The 22,427-nt window shown below is 52.3% G+C and overlaps 9 protein-coding genes across 9 annotated transcripts; 5 read left to right on the top strand and 4 right to left on the bottom strand.

The window, feature by feature from the left end:
• Nucleotides 1-5,119: 5,119 nt before the first annotated feature.
• PG986_005232 (uncharacterized protein) lies at nt 5,120-5,752 on the bottom strand (the record flags this gene model as incomplete). Its single annotated transcript, XM_066841454.1, has 1 exon — nt 5,120-5,752. One exon carries the CDS (start codon nt 5,750-5,752, stop codon nt 5,120-5,122), a length of 633 nt encoding a protein of 210 aa, XP_066701316.1.
• A 735-nt stretch (nt 5,753-6,487) lies between these two features.
• Nucleotides 6,488-7,613, top strand: PG986_005231 (uncharacterized protein; the record flags this gene model as incomplete). The annotated part of the gene is made up of 2 exons (XM_066841453.1): nt 6,488-6,531; nt 6,620-7,613. The coding sequence occupies 2 exons, from the start codon at nt 6,488-6,490 to the stop codon at nt 7,611-7,613; spliced, it is 1,038 nt and encodes a 345-aa protein (XP_066701315.1).
• A 310-nt stretch (nt 7,614-7,923) lies between these two features.
• On the bottom strand, nt 7,924-8,465 carry PG986_005230 (DNA-directed RNA polymerases I-II-and III subunit; the record flags this gene model as incomplete). The annotated part of the gene is made up of 2 exons (XM_066841452.1): nt 7,924-8,029; nt 8,122-8,465. 2 exons carry the CDS (start codon nt 8,463-8,465, stop codon nt 7,924-7,926), a joined length of 450 nt encoding a protein of 149 aa, XP_066701314.1.
• Nucleotides 8,466-9,056: 591 nt separating this feature from the next.
• PG986_005229 (elongator complex protein 4) lies at nt 9,057-10,281 on the top strand (the record flags this gene model as incomplete). The annotated part of the gene is made up of 2 exons (XM_066841451.1): nt 9,057-9,489; nt 9,545-10,281. 2 exons carry the CDS (start codon nt 9,057-9,059, stop codon nt 10,279-10,281), a joined length of 1,170 nt encoding a protein of 389 aa, XP_066701313.1.
• Nucleotides 10,282-10,697: 416 nt separating this feature from the next.
• Nucleotides 10,698-11,660, top strand: PG986_005228 (uncharacterized protein; the record flags this gene model as incomplete). Its single annotated transcript, XM_066841450.1, has 1 exon — nt 10,698-11,660. One exon carries the CDS (start codon nt 10,698-10,700, stop codon nt 11,658-11,660), a length of 963 nt encoding a protein of 320 aa, XP_066701312.1.
• Nucleotides 11,661-11,800: 140 nt separating this feature from the next.
• On the bottom strand, nt 11,801-12,481 carry PG986_005227 (uncharacterized protein; the record flags this gene model as incomplete). Its single annotated transcript, XM_066841449.1, has 1 exon — nt 11,801-12,481. The coding sequence occupies one exon, from the start codon at nt 12,479-12,481 to the stop codon at nt 11,801-11,803; it is 681 nt and encodes a 226-aa protein (XP_066701311.1).
• A 2,009-nt stretch (nt 12,482-14,490) lies between these two features.
• On the top strand, nt 14,491-15,508 carry PG986_005226 (uncharacterized protein; the record flags this gene model as incomplete). The annotated part of the gene is made up of 4 exons (XM_066841448.1): nt 14,491-14,795; nt 14,890-15,199; nt 15,260-15,315; nt 15,370-15,508. The coding sequence occupies 4 exons, from the start codon at nt 14,491-14,493 to the stop codon at nt 15,506-15,508; spliced, it is 810 nt and encodes a 269-aa protein (XP_066701310.1).
• A 1,986-nt stretch (nt 15,509-17,494) lies between these two features.
• Nucleotides 17,495-18,296, bottom strand: PG986_005225 (uncharacterized protein; the record flags this gene model as incomplete). Its single annotated transcript, XM_066841447.1, has 2 exons — nt 17,495-17,966; nt 17,995-18,296. The coding sequence occupies 2 exons, from the start codon at nt 18,294-18,296 to the stop codon at nt 17,495-17,497; spliced, it is 774 nt and encodes a 257-aa protein (XP_066701309.1).
• A 2,638-nt stretch (nt 18,297-20,934) lies between these two features.
• Nucleotides 20,935-21,880, top strand: PG986_005224 (uncharacterized protein; the record flags this gene model as incomplete). The annotated part of the gene is made up of 3 exons (XM_066841446.1): nt 20,935-21,046; nt 21,127-21,443; nt 21,485-21,880. 3 exons carry the CDS (start codon nt 20,935-20,937, stop codon nt 21,878-21,880), a joined length of 825 nt encoding a protein of 274 aa, XP_066701308.1.
• Between the last annotated feature and the right edge of the window lie 547 nt (nt 21,881-22,427).

Raw genomic sequence — 22,427 nt, 5'->3', positions numbered from 1 at the left:
ACGACGACTTTCTTCCCCTTTGATCCGTGTTCTATAATTTGGTCGTCGTCCGATTCGATGCAGTCAGCTTCCCCAACCCCGCTTGCAGAGCTATTACGAGAAAATCTCTCGTGACCCTGCGGCACCCCCCATGGTCTTGTCGTCGCTTCTAGGTCAAAATGCACGGTATCTTTCAAACGAAACATAACTGGTGGGTTGCAAAATTGTTTGTGACCAGCCACAGCTGCAGTTCCGTGGGCCACCTGCATGAACCGCGGTGGTGAATTTTACTGCCTCCCTGCACCTGGGGACTGGTAGGGCTATATATGATCACATGACCTGCAGCTCTTACAGGCTGCTGGCAGCCACAAGCTTCAGGTCCACAGAGTTCAAAAAACCATCCTACAAAAAGTGACCTCTGGTCTGCTTCTTCAAAATAAACCTCCGGGCTTGAAGATCCTCTCAACTAAGGCACCGCAAGCTTCCTTGAGAAACTATAATCAGGCATTGCACTACAGAAACTGATGCAGCACTCGAGACAACACAGGCAAATTTGTTCCATCTACCTGGTACACTGACGCAGTGAGGAAAGAGCACGGCAGCTTTGGTTTCAGCTGTGGCGAGACATGTTATCTCGGAGACCACCGATCGGAATGCCGAACCGCTGTCAAGACGGCTTGGTTACGGTTAACGGCTTCTTAGAGGGGTGTGGGAGTACTACGAATACCGAAGTTAACATGGCCTGCTTTTTCCACAAAAGAAATGCCTTTTAGCAGTGATATAAACATAAATGATCTACAGCTACTGCACTATGGGAAGGCTTACTCACACCATGCAGTGCCAGATGATATGGATGAAGTATTATATTCAATTTAAGTCAAAAAGGCGTGGGATAAGTAAAAAGGGGTTAATGGGGCTTTATCACCCTGGTAGCCACAAGTTTTCTCGATCTAGGAACTTCCTGGTGCAATGGTTCACTATAACCTAGAAGATATGCCATAGGTCTGGAAACGAATATCTCCTCTGTCTACCTGCCATCCCCATGTCTGCGTTCATGTTCAGTTGTAGGCGTACGTAGCATGATGATAAGCTCAAATCTGACGACATTGATGCTGCTAGTAGCCTCGAATAATGTGCTTCCCCAAGCCTCTCGATTCTCCCTTGTCATCGCCCTAGCTACAGCTCAGGGGATAACAATCGCGAGGGCCGAAACATCTCGCGGGACGCACAGACACATCTGGTACCGGGTGGTATCCAGCCAGAGGTGCATGAGCCCCTCATCTGGCCCCGACTGGCACTTAACATGTTACTGGGAGGCCTCTCCCGAGTCGACCATTTGCCGTTTTATGGCTCCCCGCCTCGTACTGCCCGCTTCCCATCACCAAATCAGTAAGCCCTCACCACCTTGCAGTACGTTACGCAGTCTGATCGGTACTCTGTTGCAGAGGGCGGGGATCAGAATACATGATGCAGTGTTTGTGGTTGGCAGGTGTTTCGCCTTTGGAAGCACAATGAGAACATCGCCAGCCAAGCTTTGAAGGATCTGGGAGTCCATCTGTGGCCCCATTACATACAAGTTAGGAAATGAAGGTAGTGAAGTTTAGCTGTTGACTGTCAGAGTCTTAGTCAGTGTCACACCGTGTCGAAATTGACCAACACCCTGACGTCAAGGTCGATCTGAATAGCATAGCAACCCCTATAGGGGTTGCCAGAGCATGTAATGCAATGGTCGCGACAATTGGTCTCTTTGGTATAAAGCCGGAAAGAGAGCTTCTGGGATATTTTCGGGGAAGTCGACGAAGAGTACGGATAGTCATGGAACCTACGTCACTCGAATCACGTTAAAGAGAATAGTAATATATATATAATCGATAACTTCAGCGCATAGAAGGTTTAATAGCAAACTAAGCACATATTATATGCATTTATCTTAGTCCCCTTTTCTTAGTCCCTCTTTAAAAGGTGATATTGCTTACGTACGGTGTCTTCTAGTCTCCGAGCCGGATTACACTCGACCCTTCGACGTACTGGATGGACTTTGTGGTTATTTCGATTCCTCGAAGGTGAAATCTGCCGAAATACATCGAATTGGCAGGAAGGCTAGAATCTGGCTGACTAGAAATGGTTCCCTAGCAGAGATTGCGCTTCTTTTGACCACACCCTGCGAACTAACCCCGACCAGTCTTTCTGACAGTATCGACCCGACAATTTGAACAACGTGGTGTCCCGCAGCTCTCGCATGGGTCAAGGCGGATCGGCATAGCAACATGCCAGCAGACGCACTACCAGAATGTCAATTGGGTAGTGTTAAAACTGAGGTCACCGGATTAGGGGTCGAGACCTACTTACACACGTCCAAACCACGACCCTTTTTCCCTTTTTGGGCCATGAATTTTGAAAGGGTTTTCGTTTTCTTGGGATTCATAGCCGAGTCCCCAAACCCAACTAAATCTTGGTTGCATTGCTCCTGGGTAGGCCGAGGGCGAGCATGTGAGACCATAGTCTTGCCGTTGCTTCTTGCTGTTGCTCACCAAATTAATGAACAATTATACAGTATTTATATTTTCAAATCATTATTGGGAATACTCCATGTGGGATAAAGCAATTAACCCACACACTGGCGATTATCCACGGTGTTCCCAAAAGATTCATTACGTAGGGCTCACATTTAGTCAATAATCTAGGCCGACGCGAGGGGTTATGATGTGATTGGCGAATGGGATGGGCTTCGTAATTACGCCACTTATGCAGCTACTACGCTGCAGTGAACGGTGAACGGGTTGGGTTGGAGATTACACACGAGGGCAGGTTTGAATGCTACCCTGCTTAATTGAGCAGAATGCTGATTGTCTCGACATGCCGCATAAAACTACACTTAAGTGAAACATGGCAGTGCTTGACAGCCCTATGAGTTATCACGAAAAGCGAAGATAGGATAGGTCCATACAGCATTAGGACTGACCTCATCGTGATGTGATCAATGCATCTTCAGTACAGCTCAACAGGGAGAGACCATTGCCGACTTCGGTCATTTCGACTTGAATGCAGGCGTAGAAAAAAGCAAGCACTGCAGGTCGGCCCACAGACTTGCCAGCAGGTCTTACTACAAGGTTGCGAGAAGCGGTCTGGCCACTCGGGCCCGTCAAGTTGTACTTCACTCGGGTATTCGCATCTCAAGGGGGTGTAAGGAATACACGAGGCCCAGACTCATCCTGGGTATGGCGAATCGAATGCAGCCTGGCCTTCACACACAAACACCAACTTATTTGGTGTGATCTGAAGGAAAGAGCCGTCATAGTGGGAAAGAATGTACAAGAAACAGCATGCGTCCCCTTAGAGTCTCACGAAGTTGAACGAAGCGGTGCGCGGAAATGGTCCACCAGTGAATTGGGCCAAGGCATTGTCGGAATGGCGAGGAACAAATCATTAACAAGCATGATGTGATGAAACGACTTTGGAGCAATTCGAAAGACTCAAATGAAAAAGTGGAAAAAGTAATATGTCATTGGAAGCAGGAACCGTTGGCGGGAGTGCCATGCATGTAAGTAGCCTTCCGAGTACTGGGTTACGACGCTGTCGAGGGTTAAGCCGCACAGGGATCGAGGGGTGAGAACGATATTAAATGATTGGTCGATCGGAAATGGCACCCAGCGGATACGAAGATAAGATTACATAGTTAAGCAGGGGAGATACAGACATATCTAGTCGGTATTGTCTGCATGGAGTTACGATACATCACTTCCGTTAAAACGAGGTGTCACGGAGCCATGAGATCTTGCCCAATGAAAGCATTGGGAGTTGACGGAGTCTCCACCGCAACATTTCCTTCACCCTCTTCAGCATTCATGTTAACTGCGCCAATGGCATATCTATACAGTATCAATGTGTCCTGATGGGTTCTTTGCTCTTGCCATAAGGCTCTTCGTAAAACCTGCCACTCATCCCCTCCTTGTTTCCTATGCTCCCTTTACTAAGCATGCTTACGACCTGCGAAAAGATCTCAACTCAGCAAATGGCGCGCATGCTAGCCTTGTTCTTCCGCGAGGCAGTCGATATCCTGCAGGGCGGCTCATCGGCCAGCCTGCTAAATGCCTTCCTTGGGAGGGAAGGTTTGGTCTTGGTGTCGATCAACTGGCGATCCTTCTCGGGAACCGGAATTGTCCTTCTCTCAGTCTCCTAGTCGAAAGTGTCTGAGACACACCAAAGGGGGCATCGTCATTGAAGCTGTCAACGGAATCCTCTTAGATTCAGCTGGCCAACGGTACGTTTCCAACTGGAACAAAAAACTGCTATGGCCATGACATGGTGCTACACCCGTTGCCAAGACACATCTCCTCCGAAGTCTGGTCCTTGATTATTGATCGGCCACTACCCAATTCCCTGGCGAATGCGACCAGACGACGATCTGCCCATACCTTATCGCTACTTTCGTCCATTCGCGCAACGTGGCGGTACGGTCCACCCGAAGCTGTGTGTCTCTGTCTGGCAGAATACACGCACCGTGTCATATTATATCGAGCATGTGGCCAGCTGAAGCTCTTACTTGAGTACAGCACAGCACATTAAACATAAGCAAGTCGAGTCGTGTAACCACACCATGCTCATTTGCTACACTTACCACGTACCGAGCGCGGCACATTCAAACTGCATAGATAACTGGTACATTAACTGAATAAGGCGTTTATGTTACGCAGGTAAGGAATAAAACCTAGGAGTATCTCAATAGAGTTCGAAGATCACACTGTTGAGCGTGTTGCCAAGCCAGAGTAATACGAGAGCGACAAGATGTTTCCAGACAGTGGCGTCTTAATCATCTATTTAGCCGAACAAAAATGGATTCCTTGAACGTCAGTGACATGATCAGAAGCCCTAGTATAACTTTCTTGATCCGATGGCTGCGGCAACTCCAGTGGTTTGGTAATGATTCACTCGCCAAGGGCGGTCGATCTGTTTCGATGCTTATCATTGGGCGTATGGGCTGCTCTTTCCGTTCATTCCGTAGGCTGGAGTACATTAATGACAAATGTAACATCCGCTCTGTCATCAAAGGTGGCGCCCTGATCAGAATATAAGAATCTGGAGCCCAGTGAAGCCAGAGAGCTTGACCAAGTAAAGTTCATGTGTGTCAAACCTAATGCTCTTATTCTTGCTCCCTCTCTAAGAAGGTAGGATCGCTCCGCACCCGACTCTCGAATTTCCTCCACCAGTCCTCAAACGCCCTAAGGGGTACGACTTCGACCTGGCCAGCCTGCCCACTGAAGCTTGCCAGAAAGTTGAAAGCGTTCTTGATGATCCTTTGCGCCAGTACCTGGGTCGTGGGTGTCTGCGCTCCGGCCTTGACTAAAGCCCCCGAGGGAGAGTTGGTCCCATCCGTCTTGGATGCGGACAGCTCCTCGATGCGCGTTGCGACGCTCGCGGCATCTTCGATGCTGACACCGACCACGATGCCTTCCTGCCCGCCTGTGGCGCTGACCTTGTACACGGCGCTCTCCTTGCCCGGCCCCACGCCGCCCAGGAACCGGAAGTTGGGCGCTCCGCCGCTGGCCAGCACTTCGGGATTGGTGGCGAGATAGATGGCGGCCGCCGTGTTTTCGGGTAGTGTTATGCCCGGGAGCAGGAAGACTGATAAGTGCGAGAAGGGCTTGGGATTTGTTGGTGTAGTTGAGGGTAGGATATATAGAAAAGATGTGGGAGTTGGGGCCGAGGACGGTTCCGTCACAAGAGGGTGCCCCGTTGGCAGAATACCGAATAGAGGTTGACTCGGTGCCGCCATTGTGTAGACACTGCTTTGCAAAAAGGGGTAGTGGCAGCGGACTTTGCTAGCAGCCCCGAATAGGAGAAACCCGTACAGTTGCTAGCGGTGTACAGACTGTACTGTTGCTTGCGCCCGGTTGGTTGTCTTGGGATGTGCGTCAATGGTGCACTTTCATAAGCAACGTCTTTGCGCAGATGTCGAGTGATTCAGCTAGTTCAATTGATGCCGTTTATGAACGTTTCAGACCGTTGAAGAGTGCCGATTGGCTGTTTGCAATCCAGATGAGTCTCGCGACGGCTCGAATCTTCGACACAAAGAAAGTTTGGCCCCCACGATCGAGCAGAGCAGACGTCAGGGCGGAAAACTTCCGATTGCCCCGCCATCCAGCTGCCCGTAAGCAGCAGCACCCCGCCAAACGAGTGCCTGGGCTGGAGGGCTAGAATTGGCCAGAGCATCTGATCACCCTCATACCACACGCGCCTATACTGAATATAGGGGCATACTAAGCCAATGCGATTTCGGCGTCTCCTTTTGGACACACGGCAATCGACTTCTCCTGGGCTGGGTGCATTGCGGTTAATACCTCATTCGTTCTCACACCGCAAATGCTTTCCGTCAGCGAACTCCGTCACTCATAACACCGCTCCTCGCGTCGCAAGATTCCCAACAATCTCGACATCCGCGAGGCTAATATCGACAACCCCAATTATCGCACAACCAAACCACACAAACATCGCGGCACCACACTACAACATGGCACGATTCCGGAACGTGGACCTTATGAGGCAGGCTGACGCGTGAGTCGATATCCAACAAGTCCCACCCACCGTCTGCTCAACAAGCCGCCCCCCGGCCCACTGATTTGTCCTCGTTGTTTTCCCGCAGCTTTCCGTACCCAGGCGAGACCGAGACGCCCTTCAGCACGACCGTCGACACCACCCGCCTCGTCACCCTGCTCCACCGCAACCCCGACGGCACCGACCAGACGATCGGCCTGCTCCTGCCCCAGGTCGTCGAGGCCCTCCTCCAAGTCCCCGAAGAGATCCGCGGGCCCGTCATGTACGACGCCCCCGCCCGGACCCTGCGCGCCTTCGAGCAGCCCACCGAGCCCGAGCGCTCCGCCGCCGTCGCCGCCGTGATGTGGCGCTGGCGCGAGCAAAAGACCTTTGCGCTCCTGAGCGGCTGGCGCGACGAGCTGTGGCCCGTCTACACCACCAACGACCCCGAGGCGCCGGAGCTCCTGTACAACGTGGAGCGGGCCGGCGCGGGGCTCCTGGGCGTCATGCGGTACGGCGTGCACATGACGGGCTACGTGCGCTCCTCATCGACGACCGATGGTAACGATAATGATAATAATAATAATAATCTCAAGATCTGGGTGCCGCGGCGCGCCGCCGACAAGAGCACGTACCCGGGCATGCTGGACAACACGGTGGCGGGCGGCCTGATGACGGGCGAGGAGCCCTTCGAGTGCATGGTGCGCGAGGCGGACGAGGAGGCCAGCCTGCCGGAGGCGCTCATGCGCGAGAAGTGCAAGCTCACGGGCACGGTCACGTACATCTACATCACGGACGAGCGGGCGGGCGGCGAGAAGGGCCTGATCTACCCGGAGACGCAGTGGGTCTACGATCTCGAGCTGCCCGCGGACGTCGTGCCCACGCCGAAGGACGGCGAGGTGGCCGAGTTCCACCTGTGGACGGTCGCGGAGGTCCAGGAGGCGCTGGCGCGCGGCGAGTTCAAGCCCAACTGCGCCCTGATCTTGCTGGACTTCTTTGTGCGCATGGGGATCTTGACCAAGGAGAACGAGACGCACTACGACGAGATCGTGAGACGGCTGCACAGAGAAGTGCCGTTCCCCGGTCCGCACCAGGCATTGTAGGGAGAGAGGAAGAGGAAGAGGGAGAGGGAGAGGGAGAAATGTACAAAGAGCAAGGAGCAGCATGAGGGATGGCCCGGCTAGAAGTTGGCGCGAGCCGATATGTGTTGCATGAATATTATGTCTATGAAACGCCCCGAACGCCTAGATAGATGCATCTGCCTTAGATAGTTTTAGCTTAGCATGCCTCCTTTTTGGACGCCATGATACCCCATCTCAATACATCGCTCGCCATGAAATCAATCATTCGGTCCCGGTTCAGAGTTCTAGTGGTGCGGCGTGAAATTATCAATTCGATGTACCCAGATACCACTTATTTCTTGATCAACAGGTAGGTGTTCTCGACCCGCAGAGGGAGCAGCTTCTTGGAAGGACCCTCGAGCATCATGAGCAGACCGCCGTACGAGATGTATGCCTTACTATTGAGTAGAAAAGATAAGGGGTTAGCAACTTCGCCTTCAGGCCCAACTAACAGAGGATAGGCGTGTAAAATACGCAGGGATGTACTCACAGGGTCTGGCCGTCAGCGCCGTCCTCGAACTTGTAGATCTTGCCGTGGCAGACGTAGTCGTAGAGGTCGGCGAGGGAGCTCTCGCCCTTGACGTCGCGCCATCCCTTGCCGTCCGACACGGCGTCGCGGGTGCCATCGAGGCTGAGGCTGGTGGCCAGGACGACGGTCAGGCGGTCGCCGATGGCGACGGGGAACAGCTCGATGTTGACGTCGAGGGTCATCTGTGTCAGGTTGTCCTCGGTCGAGGCCGTGATGCGCGCCACGCGGTCGTACTTGGACTGGTCGCGCTCGTAGATGGTGAAGTTGTCCTCGAAGAGCTGCGCGTCGCCGCCGCCGGTCGCCATTTTGTCGGTGGTTTGGTAGGAGAAGTCGGGAGGCGTGGGTAGAGATTGTGTTTGGGTGCAGAGCGCGGTCAGAGGTCGAGATGCGGCGGGTTGGACGGGAGCGTGGGTTGGGTGCGACGGGGACTGACTGACAAGGCGATGCGAGGCTGGAATGCTTAAGCTCGAAATTTTGACGCTCTGAGTTCCAGCGATTTCAGCAAAGCGGGGCACTCGATTTAGTGACCAGGGTCCAGTTTTGGGGTCAAGAGCCAACGTCAAACCGCCCAAAGGATCACGGTAGGTCCAAAGATGCAATGCAAGACTTCCGAATAAAACATGATTTCATGATCTGAAATTTTACATTTGCTTGTTTCTGAAGCTAGACATCAAGTAATAACGAGTATTTCTTGAGATTTTGCAACATCGTTACGTAGATGTATATCAGTCTTGGTTTTTGGTGTTAACGGCCGGTCCCGCTTGGGGTGGAATAATAAATCTTCGAGGCACACACATCTGAGGTACTAACTGAAGCGGGCAACTAATAAACCCAACAACCACCGTGAGTATTGAAAATCACCACTTCTCACTACTTTGGAAACCTTCACTTGAGAAATGTCTTTCCGTAAGCGGAACATGGTGATTAACACCCCTGCTTCGGCGCAGGGGTCACCAGCAAAGGCAGAGAAAGTGACTGTTCCTGGGGTCCGGCCGTCACCTCTCGATGGACGGCCGACAACCTCTACCGGCACGGCGTCCCTGGACACTCTACTGGCTGGCCATGCCGGGTTCCCGCTAGGAACGTCCCTCCTGATCGAAGAGCACGGCACTACAGACTTTGCCAACGTCCTGTTGCGCTACTACGCCGCAGAAGGTCTCGTGCAGGGCCACCAAGTTCACGTATTGGGCATGCACGAAGGCTGGAAGGCCGAGCTGCCCGGCGTCTCGACTGAGACAGGCTCGTCCAGCAAGTCTGAGACTGCGGCCGGTGACAAGATGAAGATTGCATGGAGATATGAGAGCCTGAGCTCTGCTGGAGCGTCCAGAGGTTTGTTTGCCCTTTACTGGAATATGCAAGAGCTTCTCGCTAACTATGTGCTCAGATAGACAAGGGCCACAGAGACCTACTGCCCCAGGCTCTGAGCCAGCATCCGTATTCTGTCACTCCTTCGATCTCACCAAGAGACTTGCTCCCGGTGATGTGAAGGGACAGATTGGCTTTCATCCGTCGATGATCATGCCAAAGCTCTCTGCAAAGCCCACCGATGTTACGCCATCATCTCTGAAACTCTTCATAAACGACATTGCGACCAAGATTGCCAATGCGCCGCAGTCTATGGTGCATCGCATCATTGTGCCCAGTCTTCTTTCGCCAACGCTGTTTCCGAGCTCGCTATCACGGCCTGAAGAAGTACTGCAGTTTCTTCATTCTCTGCGAGCGTTATTGAGGCAATACTCAAGGAGAGTTACTGCTATCGTGGCGCTTCCACTTACTTTGTATCCACGAACCTCGGGGTTTGTCAGGTGGATAGAGCTGCTGTCGGACGGTGTTGTTGAACTTGTTCCTCTCCAGCTCAACGCTGTCCACGCGCCACCACCAGGTGCAAAGTCAGACTCCAAGTCCGACGAGCAAATGCAAGGGCTCTTGAGAGTCCACAGCCTTCCCATCTACCACGAGAAAGGCGGTGGTTCATCGGACGGCCATGCTAGGGATGATCTATCCTTCAGTCTCAGTCGCTCAAGAGGGTTGATCATCAAGCCGTTCAGTCTTCCTCCTGCCGACGGCGACGAGCCTGAGAAGAAGCCCGCAGATGCAACTAAACCGAACATGGAGTTTTGATCAGTCAATGATTGTTGCACTCAGCCGTCTGTCGACCCTGGCCCAGGAGAAGCATCATAGTCCGGACAGTGCAGATCACTGTGCGGTGGGCACTGTGGATGAACCCCACTACCAGCAGAAAAAAGTTGCATTCAAAACTACCCAAACTTTTTTTCGGGCTTCTTTGGTCTGGCTCTTCCAGTTCAACAACTTCAATCTGCAAAAGTAAGTCCAAGTCCCTCTACATTTTCGCATTTCTTCTTGACGTGATTACACCAAATAATATCTGTCAATCCCCTGAAAACATTCGTGTTGAAAAACTTATTTAAAGAGATTAATGATTGTCATATCTTTACCATCCTCTCGTCTTGTTTCACTTCATCTCGAGAAGCTGATGCTAACCCAATCTCTCAGGAATCCTCCGCAGAACCGTGACAATGACCTCGAGCAGTCCTCGTCCCCATGTGCGCATTTCGAAGGCAGCCAATCGCTACCTCGTCTTCGACATTGACGATGTCATGTACCTACGCCGTAACCACAATATCTGCTCCGTCTTTGTAGGAACCATGCCGCAGGCGCCACAGCAGAGCGCCTTCATGGGCCTGCCCATAGAACTGATGGCCGAGGAGGCCCAGGTGCTGGTCGAGAAGAACGTTGCTTTTGTCGTTGACGACAGCAACTACCACCCTGCTCGGATCGCCGCGGCTGGTCCACAAGACAGGCAGTACCTTGGCGCCGTCAAGACTGTTACCAGTGATGCTCAGCGTAGTATGCGTGAACAAACGGAAGCTCGAAAGGCCATGTATGCCAATAAGGGGACCAGTAAAAAGAAGGAGAAGAAGAACAAGCAGGCGCCAGATACGCAAACCTCTGAAGACGTGACCGTTGCCCCTTTGGCTGATGCGGAAGAAGCCGGAGCAGCAACAAGCTTATTTGACACGACCCCAGAACCTACAGCCGCAACTACTACTAAGAACTCCCCAGTGACCCGCGAAGCGCCAGAAGCCTGGATGGCGACGCTGACCACCAGCGGCGCGCTCCTTACCCCTTCACCAGGCCAGGATGAGCAGCTGGCATCCGTCGACGTGCCGGCCTCGTATCCGCTCTACGCTCACCTACAGGACAAGGGCTACTTCATGATGCCGGGGCTACGCTTCGGCTGCGACTACAACGTCTACCCAGGCGACCCTCTGCGGTTCCACAGTCATTTCCAAGCGACAGGGTTTCAATGGAACGAGGACATCAAGTTGCTTGATCTCGTGACGGGTGGTCGACTGGGCACAAACGTCAAGAAGAGTTTCCTGATCGGTGGTAGAGTTGAGAGCGAGGAGCAGCACAAGGACAACACAGATGCTGCCCATGATGTTAGGGCGTTTAGCATTGAATGGGCTGCTATGTAACAGACCCATCATAGTTAATATTAAGTTTACAAGAATACAAACATGGGGATACTGCCCAATTGGATTCATTCATATCGACTCTTGACTTGCGTTGTTCCGAGGCCTACGTAAGATCCCTTCACATATTTCCCACCTGTGCTTCAAATGTCGCGGATCATGTCTCCCACACGTACCAGAAATCTAGCAACACACAAAGACCACCCGCCAACCGACTCAGTAGGGTATGGAGGCGGTGGATCATCACGCCCTGTTGCCGCCGCAGTACCATAATCGCGATCCATACCACCACGAGAAGCAGGTTCTCCAAAGGTGAAAGGCTTATCCTTTCGGGACGTGCAACCGAAAACGTAGGATAGCGCAGAGACTATTCCCGTCCACCACTCGAACCAGTAACCGATCCAGAAACATCCTTCCGCTTGGTAGTTGAAGAATGCCAAGTCGATTCTGCCCTGGTGATAGATCACGAACGCGCACACGGCCAGAAGTGATGCCAGAAAGCACTCTTGCCCTTTAAACGGCGGTTTGTAGAAATTTTGCAGTTCATTACGGGCACATAGTAAGATTGCACCTAGGCCCAGGCTCGCGAGTTTTAGCAGAACGAACAGCAGCCAGGCGGTAGGCTGATCAGTCAACTCCAGAACGTGATGGCGGGATACGTAGAGTAAGGCGGTCACGGCGGTCGTACCCACAGCTATCAGTTGGCTGGGACCCGACTTAGGGGTCACCCAGCTAGATCCTGTAGCTTTCCGTACTTGTTGTCGATGCTGGGCAGGTTTGGGGGCTCTGGTCGAGGCTGTCTCGGTTTTGTTGGAGGTCGCCATGGTGGGTTGGTGGGAAAGGGTCATATTCGTGGTGAGGACGATAAGAGAAAGAACTGGTTGTGGGAAGAGGACCGGAGAGAAAAGGACTTTTGTAGTTGTAAGTTCCTAATCTCGACTGATTCAAGGGAAAGCAGCACTATTAAAAGAGAAAGTAGAATGTGTTGTATTGTGTCCGAGGCTGGTTATATATGATCAATACGGAGATGGAAAGAATTGACCTCGCCTTGGTAAGTCTGGGACAGCCAGGAACTGCTTCTGGTTTAACCATATTGAGTTTTCACCACAGCTGGATATATGCTTTTGAAAAAAGATGGGTTACCTGAATGTCGAGCATGTCGATCGGAGGAAAGTACGGGACTGAGAAGTATTGAGCAAGTAAGTAGGAAGGCAGTGAGGGTTGTGCCGTCCATGGCAACAGGCTCGACAGTGTTCGCTACTCTGGACATGGATGCCTCCAATGACGGATGCCTCCTATTTGGCCGATTTGGGCTGCCTGTATCGAAGCCAGTACCTTAATTTCTAGCCAGGAGCCTCTGAAGTATTTGAGCGGCAGTTCCGCCGTGACGAGGACGTTCCGATGGTTGTGGCCGGCTGACTGTCATTGAGGTCGTCCAAGAGTGGTCAAGAGCCTCGGATAACCAGTTGGGCCCGTGGCTGAGTTTCAACATAAGAACTCTCGTGATGTCGTAAGCAGTGCGATTGGCATTGTGGCAATTACATACACCAATCTGCCCAAATCTGGGCAACCCAACCACAAGGGCTCGGGAAAAGGAGTTATGGTACACCAAGCTGGATTACATCTTATGGTGCATATGCGACGCACTGAAATCTTGCTCGGAAAACTTATTAATGTTGAAACATAGTTGCATATTATGCAATACCCATTGGGCGGATCACCAAGTGCAAGTATCTATACGATATATCAGGAGGCGATCAAGAACTGGACATATCGAAGCTTGAGGGTTTGACATATGGAAGTGTGTTCGACCCCAGCTCCGCAATATCTTTCCGTTATAGTGCGCCATAAGCGACCTCTTTTCCAATCTAGAAGGACAGTCGTCAACACGATTGGTCGATTAGTGTAGGGGTTAGCACGTGGGATTTTGACAACATCAAAATCAATTCTTCCCGAGACGCGAGTTCGATTCTCGCATTGACCTTCGACTTTTGCATTATTCCATAATGCAAGGTACTATTTTTGCTTATCGTACGTATTGTAGGCTAGTTCTTGTCATCTTCGCTTGTTTACATGTTCCTCAATGGGGATTGCATAATCCGGCTAGCAGTGAATACTGTCATTTGTTTTTGGCTTCTACGTCATCTGGACGAATTCGTGGAATAATTGGCTATCATCCCGATAGGTGGCAGTCGAATAGCTTGATAGTTATCAATGGAATATCTGCCAATGGAGTAGCTGCTTAGTAGATAAGGTGGTCCTCCAATTGCACCAGCAATCGCAAAACCCCCGAGTGGTGCTGAGAGGAGATACCTTGCAATAGACCGCGACGACAAGCGGCATGGCTATCCATCTCCTTAAACCCCCATACTACGAAGTATCCATGGGATATATACCAACGGTCGTGATAATAGTCGTAATTCTCGGACAACTTGGTGTCTGGCCTACCAAGAAGAAGTGCATTTATTGATCGACTTCAACGGACAAATGGAATCACAATTTCAGTTCTTCTGTCAACCCGAGCCAGGATAGCGCGGGGTAGTGGGGGTTCCAATGTTGCTTGGAGTTGCCGATAAGGCATCATACGTACAGCTCCGCAGCCGAATCACGACATCGGGGCCATTGACTCGCAACAGTTGTCTGATTATCTCTGACAGACCAAAACAAGATTTTTCCTCCTTTCCCAGTTTGCACCCTTCCGTCCATGAAGTACCTGCGAGCCGCGATCCAAACCCTCAATTGCCTGTCTCGACCAAAGCTTTGGCACAGCCAGCACCACCAAGCTTCCCGACTTATATCTCCCGGGTGGAGCTCCCCTGTATTCCGACGCACCATGTCATCTGCCGTAGCGAAGCGCCTCGAGGGCAAGACCATCATCATCACCGGTGCCTCCTCTGGCATCGGCCGGAGCACCGCGTTCGAGTTCGCTCGCACCGCGCCCAAAGACCTCAAGCTCATCCTGACGGCGCGACGGATCGACACCCTCAAGGAGATCGGGGCGGAGATTGCAAAGGAGGTCGGAGATGGCGTCAAGGTCTTGCCAGTGCAATTGGACGTGAGCAAGCCCGAAGAGATTCGGGGCTTCGTCGAGGGGCTCCCGGCCGAGTTCAAGGAGATCGACGTGCTCGTAAACAATGCGTAGGTTGCTGGCCCCTCGGACACTTGTCCGATCAATGCATCCCCTGACACCAACAGTCGGGATCTTATCGACTAATACGCCTTGTATATGCAGTGGTCTGGTCAAGGGCGTCGCGAAAGCCCCCGAAATCCTCGAGGAGGACCTCAACGTCATGTTCAACACCAACGTGACCGGGCTCATCAACATGACGCAGGCCATCCTCCCCATCTTCTTGAAGCGACCGAACGGCGGGGCCGGCGATATCATCAACATTGGCAGCATTGCGGGGCGGGAACCTTATATCGGCGGCAGCATATACTGCGCGACCAAGGCCGCCGTTCGCAGCTTCACGGATAGCTTGCGGAAAGAGCTTATTGCCACGAGGGTCAGGGTCATGGAGATTGACCCTGGTCAAGTTGAGACGGTAAGACGACGCATTTCTCCATTGGTAGAGTGGAATGGAAGCTGACTTGTTTCTTCGCAGGAGTTCTCTGTTGTGCGGTTTTACGGCGACAAGGCAAAGGCAGATGCGGTCTATGCGTAAGTAACACCAGCGCTGTTGACCATTAATGCTTACATGCTAACATGCTGCAGTGGATGCGACCCTCTTACACCAGACGATATCGCCGAGGTGGTTGTCTTCGTCGCTGGTAGGAGGGAGAACGTGGTGGTGGCCGATACGCTTATCTTCCCGAGCCACCAGGCGGCTGCGACCGTCATGCATAAGAAATGAACATAGCTACGACAAGGCTGACATATATAGAATAGACACAGTTCATTACTGTTTGGAGAAATATCCAAGATGTCGTTTTGCTATAGCGTAGTGGTCGATCCCATTGGTACGACCAAGGGCTATTCTATTCAGCTTCTCGAGCCCGCTAGCTTTCGGAGGACAAACGACGTCTCTTGGCATTTGATGAAAGCCCCTTTCTTCACATACCGCTACAAGCGACCGAACACAGAGCCACGTTCTCACCAATGTTGAGTCCAGTGATCATGCGACAAGCCATTCGTCCGTGAAGAATAATTACTCGCTCATATATCGTACGACTCCCATCTTAGGTCACGCTTGGCCATTTTAGCCACCTGTCACTCTGCACGCTATCTGCAGATTTGCCACCAGGCTCTGGCCAGATTCGCTCTGTGAGCTTGACTTTCTGTGAATATGGACCAATAGTTGCTCCCAAGACCTTACGAACTTCTATTGCACCTACCAGCCTACATGCTTGGCTGCCAAAAGACTTCGGAGGCGTCCATATTGGCATGGATGGAACTCGTACGAGCGATTTACCGCTTGTTTACATTCTTGCAACTCCGCCTGGGGCTGCTTTTCAGCATGTATGTATGCAACATATGATACGACCAGACACCGTATCGTCGATCACATCAGCCAAACATTACCCAAAACCTGGGCCTGATGACATGGGACAACTGACTAACGATGACACCCCTTCACGGGCGAAGGGAAACTGAGAAACCCATAACTGATGCAGAAGCGGGTGAGGGATATGTGTATATAAAGGCCAGTTGGCCACCATGTACAACAGGGGGAACGAGTGTTGATTGCCAGATTATGGCATGTTGTCGGGTCATCGTAGATGTGTGCCCATCTGGACCCCACGAAACGCCTTGGTATGCGGGAAAAGTCTCCATCCATCTTGATCACGTACAGTCCCAGTGCAACTACCATGCTTATCCACAGTGGACACTTCGTGGAGCAAGCGGCTAAAGGGTGCGGGATGGATGGCGGGATGGAATGGGCCGTGGGGTGTGAAGTGTCCGGGGCATCACCAGGTTTTCGCCTGGCTACCAAGCCTACTGTCAACATTGAACAGACTTACGTGGTCTTTCTTTTCATCGCCATAGAGTCTCTTCGTAATACACCACACCATGGTGCCTGGTTCCATCAAGTGTGATGGCCCCCGAAACCGCGTACATTAGAAATGCAATTACCTGGTTGCCGAACACTCGTAGACAACACGCCATTTTGACCTGAAGCCTCGCTAGCTTTGCCGGAGCTGTGATCAAGCAGGCTATCATTGCCCAGGTCTCAAAGCTATGGAAAACGAATATGCTCATGCAGTCAAACATTATCCTGCTGGCAGCTAGAACGCACTCGTGTTACCAAATGTAGTAGGTATCCCGTCGTCATTTCTCGCATCGCCAGCCGCTGGGTGCCAAGACCATGTGAAAGTAGATGCTCGGGTAGACCGTGTTGGCACCGATTTAGATTGCCCAAGGGTAAATTTTCCATGTTAATTACCTGTCGCAATCGACGTGTGAGGAAATAATATTGAGTGCTCAGAGATTGGTCTGAAGCAATTCACAGAGATATCGCGAGAAGCAACTTTTTTATATGTGAAGAGAGGTAATAATTATTCCTGTATTGTATTTCCGCAAAAAATGCTGATGCGGGAGCGGTATCATGTAAAAATGCTACAATGCCTGGGTATTTGCCCACCAAAAGTCATGCTGCTGACCAAAACCCATCTCAATGAACACCTTATCCCATGATACCGTTTTGTTGACCCAAAACGCCTTATAGTCCGCCCATTCATTTCCCCAAAACGCCCAAATGCCCAAATGATGATGATGATGATAATAGATACAATGCAAATGATTTGACCCCGCTAATAGAAACTCCGAATGTAATGCATATTACGAAGTCTCCATGAAGCAGTCGCGTGAAAATCGTGAGAACGAGCCGAGAGTCAAGATTCTACTCGTAGAAGCGCTCGAACCAGTCGTACTCGAGCAGCTCGGCGGGCGCGGGCCACCAGGCCATGAGGGGGCCCTCGAGGTCCGCGACGTGCGACTCGACGGCGACGGTCTTGACCTTCTTGGCGGCGCGCTCCTCCTGGTGCTGCTGCTGCTCCTCGGCGGCGGCGCGCTGGTTCTTGACGACCCAGTCGTACTCGAGCGTGTCGATGGGCGCGGGCCACCAGGACATGACGGGCCCGTCGACGGAGACGACGTGGTGGTCCGCGGGCACGTCGGGCTCGTGGAACTGGACGGCCTTCTTGGCGGCCGTCACGGACTGGGCGGCGCCGGCCCGCTGGAAGGGCGGTCTCGTGGCCGAGGGCTGCTGCTGGGACGGCAGGGGAGAAGACTCATCCCCATCGATGGACTGGCGGCCCAGGAACACGGGGAACTCGAAGTCGTCCTCGCCGACCGAGGTGGCGCCCCGGTGTCTGCGCTGGGGCGTCGGGGGGGCTCGGCGGGATCTCGAGGTCCTCCTCGCTCTCCGAGGGGAGGTCGCTCAGGACGGCGTCCTCGTCGTGCTCGTGCTCGGGGGTGTGCGCGCCCGTGGACGGGTCGGAGAAGGGGGTCAGGTCGTCCTCGTGCAGAGGCTCGACGACGTGGTTGATGATGATCTTGCTGCTGTCGGCATGGTGGTGGTTGCCGTCGACGTACAGGAAGTCGAGCAGGTCGTCGTCGTTGGCGACGGCGACGAGGCTGGAGATGCCCTTCTGGGTGGTGAAGTCGTCTTGTTGGCTTCTAAGTGTGGATCGGAAGGCCATGACTAGGTATGTGTATAAGTGGTGGTGTGTTGGGTGGTGTCGTTGTGGATATAAGTGTGGTTGGTGGTGTGGTACTGGTAGTAGTACTCGGTGCTGTCGGTGCTATTCTTGATATAACTTTGAGGGGCTGCTGAGATCTGGAGATGGAAAGCGAGATTCAGACATTCCTCAACGGGTTCTACTGACATGGCTATATAGGCGCTAGACGGATCTGCCATCTTGGTCCCTTGGACGGCCCCCGACGAAAAGCCTCTGCTTCGCCAAAGACAAGGCAATCAAACTGTGGCCTGATTTGCCTGTTACACTGCGACAAAAGTGACTGATTCGAGGCGCCCGTGACACTGCCCCTTCCCCGACTCTTTCTCGCACTTGGCATTATTTCGCCAGGTAATGGGTTACAGCTAGGATGCGCAAAACGACGTGGGCTTGCAGGCTAGAATTTCTCCCGCCGCGGGGTGCCCAGCTTCTGCCGGGCTGCTGGGCGATTTCCGTCGGGACAGCTCATTTCGAGCCTGGAATCAGCTCGCCATCGTACGACCGGAATGCGCCGGGGTGGATCAAAAGCAATGCTCTGCAACCCCGACTTCAACCGGCCTCACATTCTCCCTCGTCTCCTTGGCCCAGCACTGCCCAGCCTTGTCACGCCCACCCAACTCATTGGTCTCGAACCAGCCAAGCCCTGCAAGCCTCGCAAGCCCAGCGCTCAGAGCCGCCTGCCGCCTCCGTCCCCAGGGGAAAAATCTTGAGCAGTCAGAACCCGTTTCACACCGGCCAACCTGGTCCACAGTCAGCGCACTCTGTTACCCCAGGGCCTACATAGCGACCAGTGCCGGGTGAGATGCAACAAGTCCAGAGAAGCATGCAGCCTGTGAACATGGACGACATGAAGGCATCGAACGATTCCGCCACCTGCAAGACGGCCAAGCTGTAGGTCAAGGCACACACACGTATTAGGTAGCTGCGTCGCATTGCCGCACCCGCCTCACATTGCTTCCCGCATTGCAGCACGTACAAGATAGATTGCAAGAGATTCAGTATATTGAAACGGTAACAGTTGTATTGACTACATGACATCCGGAGAGATGGCCAACTCTCATTGGTCCCTCCTGCTGCGATGGCTTCTATTTTGTCACAAGGAACCACGGTCCAGCTTGCAAGATGCCGCTTGGATGGTACGAGCTAAATCTAATGTCGACATGTCAGCGCCATGCATCCAAACATACACGGATATTACAAATGTGATTGGAGGGTATTGGTTCAGTAAACCAGTTTACTCATTCACGAGAGCCGTCCCTCAATGCCCGCGCCCCAAGACGGAACAACGAGAATCAAGAGCACTAAAGCGGAATTACGGAATGAACGACTCCACAACCCATCATCAACAGCCCCGAAGGAAAGTCTCGGGTACGGAAGGACCAGCTCGGCTCAACGTGAGATAGTTGAATGGATAAACAGTTTTCATCATTAAAGCATGGGTAGAGGAAGAGTCGAAGGTGAGGTTGGGAGCTTACCGGAACGAATCGTCAACAGGCGAGGAGCAGATCCGTGAGAGAATACACCTAGACATCTTGGATATGTTAGCAACGACTTCTTCAAAGTACGGCAGGTTTATCAGGTAAAATCAATGTTGATTTGAATCAGAGAGTAGACATTTGGTATTGGGGTATCTTCATTCTTGTTCAGAAGCAGAACTGAAAATAAGATCTCATCATTGACATTGGCGGCGAGGGAGAAGCAGGCAGAAATAATCGTGGTACATACGGTAAGTGGTAGGTTTGTCGAAACGGGATTGGCGTGCTGTAGACAGCTTCGACGTGACATGATATGCTAGAATTGCTGATTCCAGGTTAGCTTGCAAGGTCAAGAAATATCATGACGGTTGAAAAAATTAGGTATTGCTTCAGATGGTAGTGCATGTTTGTTCAGGATCGCTCATCAGAATCGCGAAGAACTGTGGTATGGAGATCATCAATAGCAGATGAGGGGGATGGAGTGATATTGGGGGTGACGAGACAGAACTTACTCAGTAACCGCAGTACAAGCGTAGCAGATGCACTGCACAATCGGATATTTTCCGATCTTCCCTCTTCAAACCATAACCTCAGCCGATCTTCCAAAGACAGACAAACAAACAGCCCCTGCCAGCCACTGAGCGTTGAGCCCACACAGCCGCCATCTCAGCACCTGGTCCCCAAGATAATGCTGGTCGATCATGTCAACCTGAGCATTTCCTGTGACCTTCATATATTCTTTGAAGCACATTCAATTGGTAGACTGGTGGTCGGGCTGGCGCTGGCTGGGCATGCTTGTTTCGTTCTTTGGTCGAAGCTGGGTGAAGGATTGGAATGGAGAGGAAAATTGTGAGGAACCAAAGAAAACCAAAACATGCTGCAGGACAGAAAAATTTCAAGAAGTAGTCGCGGTTGGGCAGGATAGTGGGGTCTGTGCATAAGCTGGCTGGATGGGCTGAATTCCGTGGTGGGGCAAGCAGCAAGCTTAGCTCTGCTCAGTGCTGCAGGTTGCGCAGTCCACTCGTGACGGAATGGAACTGGGGGTGGATTGAATTTTTGGTTTCTGGCGATTGCGATACCTGCGATACCTGCGATAACCTCAGAGCTCCCTTTTGCAGCAACCCGCCATGGCCGACCGAAGACGAATAAACGGCCCAGTCGGGGCCACGACGCCTCCGATATTTGACAAGCCCGCGGGGCCAGCTGCTGCGAAGACTCGCGACGCCATCCGAAAGATTTGTAAGTCGAAGGGTGTTTGGCTGGTAGCAGCGCTTGACCAAACAGGATGATGACCATGACTGACTGGCCGAACATTACAGTCTTGAAGACAGGCATTACACCCTCGGCCTCCGGATCCGCCTACCTCGAGCTCGAGAACCCCAATCCGCAGAGACCCGGAAACACCAGCTTGAAGCTGTCCTGTACAGTCCATGGCCCCAGGTCGCTCCCAAGATCTGCGCCTTTCTCACCCCACATCATTCTCACCACCCATGTCAAATACGCACCGTTCGCGACGAGGCAAAGACGCGGCTACCTCCGAGACTCGAGCGAGAGGGATCTCGGCGTACACCTAGAGACTGCTCTCCGAGGAGCCATCATCGCCGACCGGTGGCCTAAAAGTGGTGTCGACATCATCGTAACGGTGGTTGAAGGCGACCAAGATCGGGACTCCCCGAGAGCCAAAAGGATGACGAAGGCTGGGACATGATGAATGTACTCAGCGGTTGCATTACTGTTGCGTCTGCTGCCATTGCGGATGCGGGCATAGACTGCGTTGACACCGTTGCTGGCGGCGTAGCAGCCCTCGTCTGCAAGGACGATAAGACGGCCCCTACTATCGTCATGGATCCCGTCGTTGCAGAGCACGACAGTATTCTTGCTGCCTGCTGTGTTGCTTATCTGCCGACCAGAGACGAGATCACAAACATGTGGTTTAAGGGCCGGTTACCGGGAGCGGACATGATGGTCTACGACAAACTTATGGAGAAGAGCCTGGTGGCTTGCCGGTGTGCCAACCGTGTCATTGTCCAGGAATTGAACGAGACCGTCAAGAAAGGCCAGGGAATTTCTTGAATCTAGGAAATTTGACCATGCAAACTATCAACTCCCATGTCGTATCGCCAAAGGGCCAATGGGCAGTCGTTTTGCGGGCAGTCACCATGCAAGGACGTACCGATTTGTCTAGGAACTATCTATGCTGGCAACCCAGATGGCATTGGCCCCATGCTAAGTGGCCATTGTACCAGAAATGCCGTCCAATCCCGTTGACACCAATGGCAGGTGGCTCTTTCCTGTCACCATCGAGGGAAACAGTCGAAGAAAAGACTGGATGTTGCAATACCACATGCCCTCGAATATGGAATGTAGACCTGGTCGAGCTAAACTTGCGCTGGTGTGCAAGTTGGGATACCTGGCATACCACCCGATCTTAAGCAGACTGTATTTTCCTCCTTCCATATAGCCCAATCTCACAGCGTAGCTATGGAAGCGAGAGATGCTTTAATGCATATCAATTCCCACCTTGTCCCTGTTATGCTGCTTGATATAGAATACATAAGTCCAAGCATGTCAGTCTCTACATGTAGTAAGCCCATATAAATAACATGTCTTGGTCACCTGC

Source organism: Apiospora aurea (genome assembly GCF_038362705.1).
Source record: "Apiospora aurea strain CBS 24483 chromosome Unknown utg000004l_segment0_segment0, whole genome shotgun sequence".
Taxonomy (NCBI): domain Eukaryota; kingdom Fungi; phylum Ascomycota; class Sordariomycetes; order Amphisphaeriales; family Apiosporaceae; genus Apiospora; species Apiospora aurea.
The sequence above is the reverse complement of the archived record's forward strand: the minus strand, read 5'-3'. Positions and strand labels throughout refer to the sequence as shown.